The 16,193-nt window shown below is 36.5% G+C and overlaps 1 protein-coding gene across 1 annotated transcript in view; it reads right to left on the bottom strand.

Annotated features, from left to right (window-relative positions):
• Positions 1-6,769: 6,769 nt before the first annotated feature.
• LOC137612627 (netrin-G1-like) overlaps positions 6,770-16,193 on the bottom strand; it is a 48,482-nt gene continuing 39,058 nt past the window's right edge. The window contains exons 4-6 of the mRNA XM_068341247.1: positions 13,512-13,538; positions 12,411-12,455; positions 6,770-7,558 (exon numbers count right to left, since the gene is read on the bottom strand). Of these exons, the coding sequence (XP_068197348.1) occupies positions 7,320-7,558; positions 12,411-12,455; positions 13,512-13,538 (311 nt within the window). The 3' untranslated portion in view covers positions 6,770-7,319. The remainder of the gene's footprint in view (positions 7,559-12,410; positions 12,456-13,511; positions 13,539-16,193) is intronic.

Here is a 16,193-nt window from a genome sequence, read left to right on the forward strand (position 1 = left end):
TTACTGCCAGACTTGAGATCTCTTTCTGGTTGGTTCCATTGCAAAACAATTAGGAAGCAAGCTATCTGTCACCAACCCACATGCTAATCTGATCAATGATCCACGGGTCATTGACACCATAGGCAGCGCACTGCGCTGTTTCATCCATTTTAATACATTTAGGAATTGCCGGTGTTTCGGATCACCTATTGATTCGGACACTAAACCTGGTGAATGAAGTGCCAGTGAGTCACCTGGAAAATTGAGCGCTTAGTGTTTTGGAGCACTTGAGTGTGCCAAACGCTATCAGTCACATGGTTTTTCCATGTTTGAAGCAGGCTCCGGAGCAGTGGCTCACATGGGAACGCCCACCGAGTCCAGGGCGTGTATCGGAGCGCCGGAACAAAGCGGACATCACTAGTGGCAGGTCTCGGGGGAGAACTGCTCCCTAAGTGGCATAAACAACAACTAAATAATAGCATAAATAACATAAAACATAAACAATAATCAAACAACAAAATAAAAGTAATTATGAATACAATGTTTGTGTTAAATAATTCAAAACCCAGTTAGTTCAGAACCAAGTGAGTTAGTTCAAAACCTAGTTGGTAAAAAACATAGTTTAGAAACCAATTTGTGCAAAACCTAATGGGTTAGTTAGTCAGTTCAGAAACTAGTTAAAACCTAGTTAGTTCAAAAAGTAGTTAGTTTAAAACATAGTTCAAAACAAGGTTAGTTAAAAAACCCAAAAGTAGTTAAAAACATAGTTCAAAACCTAGTTAGTTAAGAAACCTAGTTAGTTCAAAAAACCCAGTTAGTTCAAAACCTAGTGGGTTAGTTAGTTCATTAAAGACTATTTGATAAAACATAAATATCCTAGCTATTTATATAAATGAATGGATATCATGCAACCCTTATCATGATATTATTTATAGATGAGCTACTTAAGCTCCAGAAGAGTTCGGGTGAAACAGTGCTGCAATTTTTGATGCGAGTGACTCAAACTGCATCTTCCCGAAAAGGATAGCACATGAATGTGGTGACTGGCTTGTGCAACGAAAACTCTTGAAAGCAATTGTCAAACTCTGAAAGACAATTGTTAATCTGCTTGGTGTAGCGTGCACTGTCAAGTTGCACACAGGCCTTCGCTTGCATCTCCAGCTCTGACTCCAGGCTCTGGAAGTTTGCCAAATCATGGCACCGCAGCCCTTGGGAGAGATGTTGCATCTTTCATTTGAAAGCATTAACTACTGTATTTGTTAATTAATTGAGCCAGCTGCTTAAAGAAATGTATCTTTTGACATTTTTCCATATTGGAAGGACTGTTTTTAATGTTGAATTGACTCATTCAGAATGATGCTTCAGTGGCAGCATTAGCTTTTGAAGTTGGTTGTGAGAAAAACGACTGCCGTGTGGAAACTGGTATTTTACTTCCTTCACCTTTCTCTTTCTCAGCTCACTTTTCAGCGGAAAGTCGCCATAGTTTCCATTCACAGTCTCTCTCTCTCTCTCTCTCTCTCTCTCTCTCTCTCTCTCTCTCTCTCTCTGTCAAGCTGTTTTAGAGCAGGTGATAATCTTACATATCCTACAGGTATGTTATAAATGTGTTTTCCGTCAGAGGGGTTTATATAAAACCAACACATATCCCCAATCCTTGATAAATTGTTTCCTCCAATGCCCTGGGATTGCTGTAGTATGAATGGTATATTTTATTTATAGATGTATTTGGTGTGATACATAAATAATTTCTTCCAGACGGCTTTGGGGCTTACTTATCCCAGTTCAGGTTGATTCAGAATTGAGGTGTGGCACTGAAGGCCACAAGTTGGAAGTTGAGAAAAAAACAAACAATAGCTATGATCCTGTATGACAATGAAAAGGATAAGCATCATTAGCCAAAGAGCCAATTGCTCCTCTATGCTCTATTGAAATGAGTAAATTGTATTGAATCTGACTTGATTAAAGTTGTGACATGTAAGCAGCTTTTTTTTTTTTGCATCATTTTGTTTTTTCTAGCATCTGAATTGCCATAATTCACTTTGCATTTGCATTTTAATCACATATTTTCTGCAAGGCACAAATATTATAGCTGTAGCATGTTTGCATGAAATGTATCTCATCCTTCTTGAATCAATTGATTTATTGATTGATTGATTGGATGTTGGTCTGAAGTAGCAATTGGAACAAAACTATTTCCATTATGGTTCAGTTAAAGCAGCTGAACTTCCTTTTTGTTCTGTCTATTGATTCTACTGTACTCTGGCTCTGTATATCAAAACACCCACCAGCCATCCTTACAATGTCAAGGATGTGAATAGGAGTTGTATAAGCCACAGATGGGAGGCAGCTCCCACCCCTCCTTTAAATGCCATTTTCGATGCGTCACTACATAAATGGATTCCTGTTGAACAGCTGCAGCTGAAAAAAACAATTACAACAAAGCAAGTGGAAGTCTTTTGGATGTAGGTGATTTAGTGTGCCGGGGTATCTTTAAAACTATATACTTTATACAGTATATTAAAGCCCATACTGTATAATTTTGCTTGGGTGATTTTCTTCAGTATGCACCCACAGTTTCCATCTTTGGCTTCTGACAGACAGTGGTAGAACAGTCATTCACTTGTCAGAAGGCTGGTGGTTGACCACACTGTGGGTGACTGCGTGAATGTTTACTGCTCCTGATGAGCAGATGACAGCATGGTACCTTCTGCATGAATGCCTGAATATCAGCTTGTGTCATAAAGCAGCAGTCAGATGAGCTACAGCTACATAAATGCAGTCTGCTCCTCTTTTTTCTAGACAAAACAATGTTTCTTTAATGCTCTTGCAACAGATTTTTTACATTTAATTCCTAGACTTTTATTACTTCTACCAGGAAGAAAATGTTGGGTTTTTTTGCAACTGTTTGATTGTTGCATAATATCTAAACTGTGTAGCGAAATGGAAATTGTATGAAGGTGCAGATCCAGGACATTTAATCATCTTGATACCCAGATTCCCTGTATTTTCTCTTTGGATACAGAAAATATGTAGATAATCAAGCACGACATTTTTAGCAATTTAGACACAGGCAGTCACAGTTGAAGTGTGCATTCTCCTATTAACACCTTCCCAGTTTATTTAATCTATTGCTCATGAAAAATTCACCCGTTAGACAGTTATAGATGTAATGATGTGTGAAATGCAGACGCTCCAGGAAAATCCTACTGTGTGAGCCAGCTGTTGATGTCTGGAAGGACCTGTAACCTCTAAGGTCTGATCTTACAAACCCTGTATACAATATAGGAATAGTTGGAAGCCATTAAAAAAATGCAATACTTAATATCTAAAACTGTTAGAACTACTTTCATATGATACTTGATTCGAACATAGTAAGGGAACAAATATTAACCTGTGTCTCCATTTTTTAGCATTAGCTAAATTAATACTATATTGGCTTGCAAAAACAAATATCATGTACACTATTATTTGAATACTGACATATGCATTTTTACATGTTGACTATGTGAGCAGCATCTGCAGGTGGTTTCTATATACAGTGATACCTCTACTTACGAATGTCTCTACATACGAAATGTTCTCCTTACGAAACACCTCAACAGGAAAATATTGCCTCTAGTTATGAAAGAAAAAAATACAGTATGGGCTGCTATTCGCAGCTCCCAAAGGTTCCTGAACGCAACATTCTTATAGCTGTTTTGCCATTGGCTATTACTTAGCGTCCTGGCATGCCATTGGCTAAGAGGGACCTCTGTGTAGGTGTCTATGCAGCATCCTCGTCATTCGGCTCTTGAAAACAAAACAATGTTATTTTGATTGCTTATTCACTTCAGGTTTTTTTTTATTGCAGTATGACAACTTGTTTGTATGCAATGATATCTGTTTAGATTAAGAATGTCTAGATCTATAGCCATGAAAATGGATCGGTTTGGTCTGTGACCAGACAGGAGAGTTTTGTAGTGCTGGGCTTCACTGTGACTACAGAGGGAGACGAGGAGAGGCCGTTGTGTTTACTGTGTCTAATAATGCTGGCAGCGGAAAGCATGAAGGTAAATAAATGAAGGCACCGCTTAAAGACATTACAACCCGAGTACGCTGATAAGACGCTGGAGTTTTTTTCAGCAAAAACGTGCCCACTATTGCCGTGTGATTGTTGCTTCAGTAAACCAGCAAGCTCTGTTAGCATCATAATAGGTGATGTACCAAACTGCTCAGTGACCCCCCCCCCCCCCCTCCATTACAGAGTAGCTGAAACATTGAGCAGGAGCTGACAGTTCATTACAGTATTATGGTTCAAACCCAAAAAGCTGTGCACTGCCTAAGCGCACTGTAACCATTAATCCTGACTTTCTCGTTATGATAAAAAAAGAAAAATAAATCAGCACAAATTATTTTTAATTCGTTTTTGTTTTGTAGGTTAAGGTGCTTTATATATTGTGTTCCTCAGTTAATGTTACTGAACTGAATTTGAATTTTTTTTAATTATTATTTATTGATTTCATTTAATTTTATTTTTCAGTATCAAATGGCACAATAAGTTGGTGAAAAATGTTTACAGTTTAAACATGTTTTTTTAATTTTTTTATTTCAGGCAAATTGATGCACTTAAAGCGTTTCTGTTATAGGCTAAAAAACAATGTTAATACATTTATTTTGTTATAAATTGAACTGTTTATTTTTTTTTCTTTTTTCTTTAATGTTAATATGGATACATTTTTATGCAGAGGTGTATTTATAACAATTTGTATTTGTAGTCACGGCAGAGAATGGAGGGGGGGTGTGAATTGTTTTCTTCTTGCAAGCTGGGGTGTAACAGAAAATAATTAAGAAGCACTGAATTAACCCATTGGAAAACAATGTCCTCCTGGATTAAACATTAGGTCACTGCATGGAATCTATGTTGTTTTCTGAGGTGTACAATTGGTGGTGAGTTACGGCAAGCAACATCAAAATTTATACTTCCTGTGCTGGGAGGAAAAAAGTCTACATGTTGTGGTCTTTGAAGGATTTGCCTCAGCAGAGTAACAACGGAGTTAGCAAAGATAAAGTAGCAGCAGAGGAGGACTTGAGATAAAATGAGTGACACCTTTCTGAGAGCTAATATGGTTTCACGTGGAATTCTGTTGCTTTGCAACCTCTTGCCCCAAGTTTGAATATTTTGCAGGAAAGTATGTATGGGCTTCATATTAACTATTAGATGCTCTATGATGTTTGTCTTTCAACCAATTCTCATTGAACATTTGTCCACTGTTGAGCCTTGAATATTAAAACTTAAATTTGAGATGTTTCAAGACTTTTTTATGATCAGTTGGTACCTCATTACAAATAAGAGACACTGTGGCCTAGTATTTATTAGAAGTTATCTAACTTGTCAAAACAGCAAGACAGCTTGTGAGCTTTGTCTAGGAAGGTACATGGTATTAAAAGTCTGGGTTAACTAATGAGTTTGATAAACTTCCCCATGTTTAGTGGACAATAAGACAGCAGTTCAGTGGTAGTAGTAGATCTTATTTTTTTCATTCTAAAGTGTAACACTGCAAATAGGCTCAAGTTTACAGTCATGTCAAAAAATAAAAACTGAGTTTAATCCATTTTTCAGACTTTTGATCTGGAAAAGGTTAATAATTGCCTTAAAAAAAGCCTGTTGCTCACAAGTTACACACACAGAGAAATCCAAAACTTTGTAAGGATTTCTGCAACTAATCACAGCTGTTGAAAGATCACATATATTAATTAATAAAATATCATTTTAATCAAATAGTTTTTTCTCATGTTTTCATGAACATCTAACACAGTGTGTCAACCCATTTCAAATAGCCTACTCTAACTCCAAAGATTTCCTATCCAAATAAAAGTCACTGTCAAAAAAGACATTCACTACTCTTATCACTGACAATCTCATTTAATGAGAGGCACTTACAGTAGAAGCTAACATAATTTGGTATTTCATCACAATATCTGGAGTAAAATTAATCTCTCAAGTGAAACTGGTGTCATGCTCAATGTGTCACCCAGTGGGATGTAATATCTTTTCTGTTAAGTGACCCACTTGAATTGAAACTCTTTTCCTGAACATGCCACTTCCACAGCAGGATGCAGAAAACCTTTCCCTCTCCCCATCTGATTCAGAGATTATATCTGTATAAGTTTGAGTTATTATTATTTCATTACCTTATTTTCCATTAAGAATTACATAAGTTTGAAGAGATCTTGACTTGAGGTATTTCTGATTCTTCTATGTTTCCTGGACCCAAAGATAGCTTAAAGCATGTTAGAAAGAGAAAAAAAACTACAATATAATTGTCAATCAGTGTTGCCTGCAGTGAGAAGCTCAACTGACATTGATAGGTTTCAAAAATCCTTTAAATAAATTATTTAAAATGACATTAAGCTTTTGCCATTGGTTGTACGTATCTACAAACAATACAGTCTATATATCCGTCTCAAATGTCATATTACGACTAGGTAAAATTACTACATTTCAACAACATGATACAAACGTGTTTTTCTTTTACCTTTGGTGTATTGTATGCATGTTTGGAAATAAATGAAGAAAATAAGCCACACAAGCAAAGAATTACACAACCGAACTCCTTACACACTCACAGTCCACATCTAGGCCTGCAGCAATAGAAAAAAAAATACATCTTTTAGTTAAGCATAGTCATGAAAATATTTGTTTTATACAAAAATTAAATACAATTACAGTATGTTACAACTTTTCTTTTTCATACAGGTGAGCTGAAACATGACTACAGAGCCCCTGAAAAGAAACAGAGAAATACTAGATTGGTACAGATCACAGGGCTTAATAATAACACGTGTGCAGTATTTGGCAAAACAAAAGACACCCTTCAGCAAAGTAAAAATCACCAGTGACTAAAGCATAGAGGGAGAACAGCAGGGAAATGGGCAAAATGGTAGAGAAGATGGATGTAAGGAAGATGTACCTGTCCACGTTATTCATTTGATAATTTCAGATCATACTTAGAAATTCAAGTCAATTTTGTAGTTTGTTCTCAGTACGTAGGTAGTTCTATTCCAGTCTCCATACTGCCTTTAAAGAAGAGTCAGTCAATGACCTCATCACTGCCTGGGCATTCCTCTGTGATGGACAGCAAGTCTTAAATCCAACTTTTATCCAGAATAACAGACCAGTGTAGAATTTGTTGCACTAGTAACACTTTCACCCACAATGTGGCTCTGAAAAAACAAAGTTGTTGCTGATATTGGATTCTTAGAACATTGTTCAGACAACCTTTGTCTTTATGTCCTTACGGTTGAGAGGTAAGTCTCTGGTCTTAGGGTTTTGTTTAGAAAATGAGCGGTTGTCCAGTTTCTCAGCAAAGGGAAATAATAAATAGTTGGAGTAATACAATGGTGAGAGTGAGCTGGTGGCCAATGGGGAGATGATTGAAGGAAGCCTGTCCAGACAATTGTTCACCACAATCCCCAGGGCCTTGGCAGCGAGCTCTCTCACACAGAACGCCTGTGAAGCCAGGGGGACAGTGGCACTGCTGATGGTGGTGGCACGTGCCACCGTTCTGACAGCGCAACATTGCATTGTCACACACCCGAGCTGCAGAGACAAAGCAGAAGGGGCAGGAGAGACAGGAAGCAGTGATTAATAGATCACTCAGCGATAGAGCGGCAGAGAACATCAACAGCCAAGTTCAGAGGGCACAAGCTGCCGCTTCTTGTCCTGTCTGCATCGATCTGTGTCCTTAGAGCACAGCTGACACATTAGGCACGGTGAAACCAAGGACTTTTTAAAAGCAAAGTGCAGAAGAAACAACAGATCATCAGATACTGTATGAATATGAGAATGCGACCCACATTCTGTGGAAACCCTTTCAATGACTGCTACCGCCAAAAAACCCCAGACATTTTATGGATTTATGGTTACATTCAGGGGCACCACAGGCAATTTGGAGAAAATAATCATCACAAAACAAAAGAACAAACAAACCATGGCAACGATAGGGTGAAATTTGTGAATAAAGGACGCCAGTGTATTGTGACGCTGGCGCTCTCAGGACAGAAGAATGAAATCGTTCTGTCTACACAATTACAATAAATGAAAGCAGAAAATGTTGAATGGATACCTGGCACGTCTTACAATTTATATCTTTGATGTGCAAATAGGAATTTTAACGTGTTTATCCAATTAATATTCTCATCTCTGACATGAAATAAAGTCAAAAATGAATATGTGAAAAATAAAAACAGTTACAAGAACAAAATGGCACAACGTCCAAGACTGTATTGCTCTGGGAGATACAAACTTTTCTTTGTTTTATTGACATGGATTGATTAGAAATACATTTACATACATTCTCATTAATAAAGAGATCAAAACTCAATCATCACAGGAGGCGTTCAGGTGAAATCCTGTCAGAATATTTGTCAAGAGATTTCAGTATGATAGGATCTCTGCACATAAAGTAATACTATTCTGAAATGTGGCTTTAACGTTAACTCAACAAATAATCACTACACCCGTCAAAGTCCACTACATTATATTTCCATTGCTTGTTATCACTGTGAAATTTCAATGTTAAGTGAGCAGATATCAGTGATTTTTTGTTCAAATGTTGCACGTGACCAGAAATCAGAAATCCTTTACTGCCATTATACAATACAAGTACCATAAAAGAAAATTGCCTTTAAAAATGAAACCATCTTCTTTACATCACAAACAACCAATCACAGTCACATTCATGTGATAGTCAAGTCACAAATTCAGTTTTGTACACCCAACAATTTTTCCACATTTCGGTCCAGTTTTGGAACTGTAAATTACCATATATAGTGAGAAATAAGATGTTTATGGGTAAAATAATATGTAGGATAGTTTTAAGTTGTACCAAAGGCGTTTACTAAAAATGCGTGCTCTCAAACCACAATGACCCTGATTATGTCACGTTGGGATATTTTGCAGACCAGAAGGTGATTCAACTGCTCATGGGTTCACTGATCTTCATCAGTTTTAAAATCACTTGGGCTTATTTTTTTTTTTTATAGTTTTTTTTAAGTAAGGTAAATTCGTCAGTACAATTAGCTATATGTGGCTACGTTTACAGAACGTGCTAATTATAACCTTAAATGATGGAATAGTCTTTCTTTAATTACATTCATTCAATATCCTTTGCTATGATGTCAGGGTAAACTGAAACTTGATCTAGCCTCTTATCATATTAACATGAATGGTTGCTCATTAGTCATGGCTCTAGGCTGAAGTTCGATACAAATTACAGGCAGCGCTGTGAACACTTGACAGCGCAGGGTTAAAATACTTAAGCACATGTGAGTGTGAATGAATGTGAATATTAGATGTGAATGTTTATCACATCTAATGAGAGAATATAGTGTATGTTTCATTTTGGGAAACAGTATTTTTCTAGTGGAAGTCAAGTTTATGGCCAAAATCAAATAGCCTATGTAAATGTTGAAAATATGAATCATAGTGAAGACGTACATGCTGCATAAGAAAAGTAAAGCAGAAAACTCAACTTAGTGTCTTCCTGGAGTCACTGATGGTTCTTATTAGCTGTCAGACTAACTGTTCAGTGTTAATGCTGAGAAAGTTAATCGCTAAAGCAAATAAATATATTTACTACATTAACTTTGTTTTAAATATTACTGCTATTTATGCAAATTAAAAAATCATTGCAGCATATTCATTATTGAATCTATGCTAATTTATCTTAAAAGTTATAAGATCCCTGGCTGTGACAAGACCAAATAAATAAATAAATTAATCAATAAATAAACTTTAGATTACAGCAATTGTGGTTGATTGGAAACTACTTCGACAGTTTATTTCTTTCAACCATGAAAACAAAATATTTTTCTTTCACCAGCTCTAGAAATCTAGGAAGCTTTTTTACTTTGTTTTTCATACTTACATTGTCATAAATTGTTGGCTCCATGACAGATGATCGTAAAAAAAATTTTTTAAATGTGGCATTTCTGTTTCATGGTATCTGACATACCTAACTTTATGATTACTGTAATCACTAATATTTGAAAATTACTCATTATTAAAAATGACACCTACTTGAGACTGTTCCAAATGCTTTATAATGTCCTTATTTAAAATCTAACTTTTCTAAAAATACCACTTCCTCTAGATGACATGTCAAAGTCAAGGCCCGCTGGCAAGATCTGACCCGTGATGAATTATTTATGGCCCACGGGATGATTTTTAATTACTATTAGAACCGGCCCGCGGGCCACATCGGCCCGCTGGTATTTTGCATGCACCAAAACCATATTCCCCACACAGCAATGGAAACGGAAGTCATGCAGCGAAACAAGCGGGCTTTGGCTTCATTGTTAATCAGTAATCACAGCGGAGGTTGGATTTAGCTACTCCCCTCCTCAAAAAGTGCTGAATGCCCCCGGACGCTCCATCTTTATCCGCATATACGTGTGTGAAGAATATTTCTCTCTGATGAAGCTGAACAAAACATCACACAGGAGCCCTCTGACTGATAAACACTTTCACTCCAACCTGAGGATTTCTTCAGCTCAGAGCCTGACCCCGATGAGACACCAACAAATATCAGGGTCAGCCTCAGACAAGTGATCATCACAGAGCAGTAACGTATCTTCAGTTTTAAATTCAGTTAAATTTTTACATTTGTTTCTCCAAGACGTGATGTCTCCTTGAAGGACGCATTGTTTTGTCCATGTGCCACAGATTTTTGTATTTTATTTATTTATATTTATTTCAGTTGAATGGACTCAGGGAAAATTGCAGATAAGAGCCATGAGAAAGGATTTTTTTAATTTTACTATTTTACTATTTCATGCCCCAATCAAGGAAGGGCAATGACATGCCCTTCCCTGATGTGATTATCCTGAATGTCCTCTTGTAATATTTTCTTCTGGCTGTCTGTAGTGCAGATGCAACTCTAAACAGGATATCTGGGCCTGAGAATTTGAGGGAGACAGCTGAAGATCAATCTACATAAAACCCCTCGGAGCATCTTCATTCCTTCACTTTCTGTCTCCTTTTTTTCCTCTCACTTTAAAAAAAAAAACTTTTTAACATGGCTGAAGGATTTAACCTCAAGAGACCATTTTTGGAATTTAAAGTAACGGCATTATTAAAAGAATTAGGAGGCTGTGAACCTTGTGATTCTGAGGTATGTGATCAATTCCCTACAGTGTTCTCAAAACAAAAAGGTCTGTCTTGTAACGGCCAGTTTAAAGGATGTAAGAAGAAGGCTGTTATACAGTATACAGTATATATATACTGTATATATATATATATATATATATATATATATATATATATATATATATACATATATACATATGGTTAATGCCTTCCAGGAACCACACGTGATTAATGATTTCCGCGATAGAGCTACAAACTATTTATCTTATTAATTAAGGTAATTTAAATGTTTATGAACCCTCCCCATACTGATATTAAACCACTTTCTATCTGTATTATTTTTTCCCACACTCTCATCGACTGTTTAAAGCACTTTTGTGTCTCATGTAAGTCCGAGACTCACGCACTTCCAGATGCAGTCAGCCAATAGAATGCGCGCACAGTAACACGTGACTGACTATAAAAAATCTACGATGAGTTGAAGTCGCAAACGTTGATGCGCGAATGCCCGAGGGCGCGCTGTATATCTCCCCACCTATACAGTATATTTGAATAAGCTCACTTCAAAAAGTCTCATGCTGTCATCTGTCAATCAAGCGCCCAACCAATCACGTCGTATTTGCCAGTAAGAATCACGTGAACAATATGGCATAAGGAATAGTCCACAACTATACATGGACTTCCCAGTTAACATAATTTTAGAGTGTCATAACTGTTCCACAGTTTTCATGTTTTTGAGCAGAGTCTAAACAGCCGGAACGACAGCTATGGTTTGCGTTTGGAATGGGACAATCGATGTAGTATCCAAAATGCTCGTCGGGCATCTGACAAAGACAGTCTTTAAGTAACTACATACAGTTATGTTCATGTAGTCAACCAACAGAAATATCACTTCTCTAAAATTTCTTTTCCTCCTGCTCTTTTGACAGGTGCCTTTTCCTTTAACGTTAGCTCCTTTCCCAATCTCACCATTACTTAACTTTCTTTCTCCAGTTACCTTATAACATTCATCTACGACTTCACAATGTCCGCCCAGCGGAATCCATGATTTGTCAACACAAAGTCATTACGTCACCATGTTGATTTTTGACTATGTTGGGTGCGCTTGGTTTATAATACCAATACATTTGTTTTCATATGCTTGGTATGAAGTCTGATATTATTGTTTTATAGTGGAATTTCCACGGGTTTTAAAAATGATTGGCATCATTTTTGCCAATCATTTTAAAAAATGATTGACATCATTTTTTATAATGATGCCAATCAAAATGTCATGCTCATATTACAAAGCCTATCAGCCTACCTTGGTTACGATTTGCAACACCAAGAGATGAAGCATTTGCTCGATCTGTGTAAAAATGGGAAAGATTATATATTACACTGAGTTGCTATATAATGTACTCTGCTATGTTGTTAAATCACAGGGAGAGCATGCAGATCAACTTTTTCACAATTGTTTGTTAGCTAGCAGGAGTTAGTGTCCTCAGTTTCTTTTTCCATTAGTAAATGTACTGATGTAGCGTTGTGTGCATGCAACTCAAATGAGTGGATCTTCTTCAAAACAAAGGGGTGTGAGGGCTGTCTTTGTGATCCAGGATAAGAAGCCACCTTCAGGCAGCACCACATGTAAAGATGCATTGATAGGAGCCAGGTTTTCATAGAAAATGTTTTTCTTTTATCTTACTTGGAGAAAATTGCTACGTGCTAAGAGTAAATACCGCAATGTAGAGCCAAAGGCAGTCTCAGTTAGTGCCCTCTGATGTTCAGTCAATAAAACAGCTACTTGCTTATCATATTTTTCCAAATTTCTATCATAACTTCTTATTAACAAAGAATCTAGTCAGTGCTACACATCATTTTGCAAACCATATTGTATGTATTCAGCATGTATTGCATAAACGAATGTACTTTTTCATATTTTTGCGAAACATAAAAATCAAAGTTGCTACTTGCTACATATAATTCAACAAAAAATTTAAAAAAAGAACTGTTAATTACTTCACTGGTGTTTCATTTTATATTTATTTATTTATTTTGAATAATGAAATGAATATATAAGAACATAAGCTATCGGTTTACATTCTTTTTCCAGGGTGGAAAAAAAACTGTACATGGTTTGCAAAACTGTGAGCAGCCTTTTAAGTTTAAATGATTTGTAACAACATTTTCTGTTTCATTGTGGTTTATCTTAAATAATATTATATGTACAATTTGTATTAAAATCATGCACTGGTTTATTTTCATTTGTAAAAGGAATTAGTATTCATTCATGCCTTTTTTTGTTTTAACAGTGAGAAAAAAATGATGAAAAACAATGAGAATGTACAGCACCAACTTGATCACAAAGGACAAAGTCACCACTGGGGAAAGCAGCATGCCAGTTTGAAAAGCTTGATCAACTTACGCACTGGTCCATGATTACTGGGAATACCTGCAGAAAGAGCAAAACACAGCTTTAGTTAAAAGGTGACACAAGTAGTTTGGAGACAAAAGCATTGTGCACATTGTTTTCCTTCAATGATTCAAAGCCCAGCGACAAACTGAACTGTGTGCATTAATACAAATTTAAATTTCTGCTTGAAACACGTTATCAACAGTTGTTGTTTTTTTTCTTCAAATGTAACTGGATTTCATAAATAGATATCTGCTTAATATTTGAATGAATTGATGAAACCAGTCAAACAGCTTCTTTGTTGTAGTCTTATTGGGTTAGAAGATAACATAATTTGTAAATTTCAAAATTGGCTGTTAGCAGGAGAAAAAAGAACCTAAAAAAATCTTTTTACAAGCACCAAAACTCATCTTGTAAAGGATCTGGAACTGATTTTTGGCATTTTTGTTGCTACCTTTGTTTAAAACACATGATTTGTGTCTTGACCAAATATGTACAGTATTATTGCAATCAGTTGACAAATCTTGTCCTACTATTAAAATAACTGTAATTGTTGAGAATTTTCAGCTTTCCTGCTCTATCTTTGATTATGTCTCACTGGGATTTTCCTATCACTTTATTACTAGTTTGGAACTGCCACAGCTACTGTTGGTATGAGCTCAGCAATGCTGGAAGAGAGGAACAGATCTTAAGTTCTAATTGCTTTCTAACACAAAAGCAAATGAGTTGCAATTCCTAATTGATTGCTTTCCTGTGAGTGAAATGGACAGCAAACAATAATACCCTGTGAAACTGAAACACATTCTCCAGTCTGATCAAACCCTCAGCCCAGGCACATCTTAACCCATGAATCTCCTCTGGAACACAAGATGAGTTGGTGCTTCCTGCAAAATAGACTGTCAGCATAACTCTCAAAGTGATTCCTCTCCTGTTTTGCAACCATCTAAAAATAGTGTTTCCTCTTGTATGGAAGCCTAGGATTTCAATCAGTCCATTGGTGTTTTTTGACCCTCTCGGGGGTCTAAACCCTAGTAAGACTGTGAATGTTCAAGTTAAAAAAGTAATGTTTTAGCAATGTTACATTAACATTTTAAGTGTGGCATGTGAGTTTCTTGGTTTGTGTTTGTAATGCAGCCACCATGACTGAAACTCCTAGTGTTTGAGCTGCATGCACAAAAGGCCAGTGTTCCCATGTCCACGGCAGCTCCTGACACCTCGCCTCCTATCTGCAAAATAAATTTCTTTGATGATTAAAGAGGACAACCTGATGACAGATAAAAGCTATTAAAACCAAAATTTTGTAGGTTCGGGATATTTGTCTTGGCTGTATGTTTAATATCCCCATAGGAAATATGAGCTTTGAATAATGGATAAAGGCATGCGTCGGGACCTGGATCATAATTATGAGAGATGTAAGAATAATTTAAATGTGTTCATTCAACACCTGGGGAACCAATATTGTTGTCACTTCCATGTGCATCATTATTGCCATTTTATGCCACTGCCAAACGAGTGCTAATATTGCCTTTGATATTGGTAGACCTCGGTTTCATCAGTTCAGTGCAGATGTGACCGAGTGTTGAATTTTTTGATAATAACCTGTCAATCCGACAGTGAGCACCACAATGCAGGGAAGGTAATAAAAAAGGGCGCAAGCATAAATGCAGCAATATCTCCATAGGGTTCCTAAGAATAAATTCCCACTTGCAAACATGTTGCATGAGCTTCATGCATTTAAACACATACACTGTGCACATACAGTACATCGCAAACAATTTGTTAGTTGTTCCATGGGATAATGTAGATCATGTCATCGTTACTAAACCAGCTTAAGGAATATTATAATCAATATATAATTTAATCTCAGCACCTAGTCTGAGAAATCAAACATTCAAACTGAGCATCTGAGAAACTTGCTCTCAGTCCCAGCAGACTGCGTCCACGTGTATTTCTGACTGTAAGGCTGAATCAGTGTGAGGAGAGGACCAGAGGGCCAGATCTTCCACCATCTGGCTTTGCCTGGCTGTCCACCACCACATCCCTGAGAGGCTGTATTAGATTTATTGAGCCAATGAGCCCAATGCCTCAGGCATGGAATTTGATAAATGTGACACAACTCTCATCCGAGATTATAATGAGGATAATGCACCTTCTGCCTCAGACGTATCACATCAACAGGCAGAAAAATATCCAGAGTTGGCACACACTTTGAATTGAGATGAAGTTAAAAAAAATTCACTGTTGTGGCTTCAACATTAATGAAAGGTAACTGTTAAAGAAAACATTTTCTATCATAAACTTACTTATTAAATAATGTTATCACCCTTATTGAAAAAGGTAACTTGATTTAGACAATGTGTTGTTAATCTCAGTTTCCATCAGTAGTCTGTGTTTTTAAAAATTAACAGCCAAGAGGTTAAACTGACTGAATCAACACACAAAACTATATTTCTTCTTTACATGCCATAAGATTTACTAAAAATATAATGATGTTCAACTAGTTGTGCTGAATATTTACATATACACGTGGACAAAATTGTTCGAAACCCTCTCTTAATTAAAAAACCCCCCACAATGGTCACTGAAACAACCTGAAACTGAACAAATTAACAATAAATAAAAATGACTGAAAATTGACCAATTAAAATCAGGCATTGCTTTTGAATTGTGGTTCAACAGAATAATTACAAAAAA

The sequence above is a fragment of the Antennarius striatus genome, chromosome 18 (assembly GCF_040054535.1).
Source record: "Antennarius striatus isolate MH-2024 chromosome 18, ASM4005453v1, whole genome shotgun sequence".
Taxonomy (NCBI): Eukaryota; Metazoa; Chordata; class Actinopteri; order Lophiiformes; family Antennariidae; genus Antennarius; species Antennarius striatus.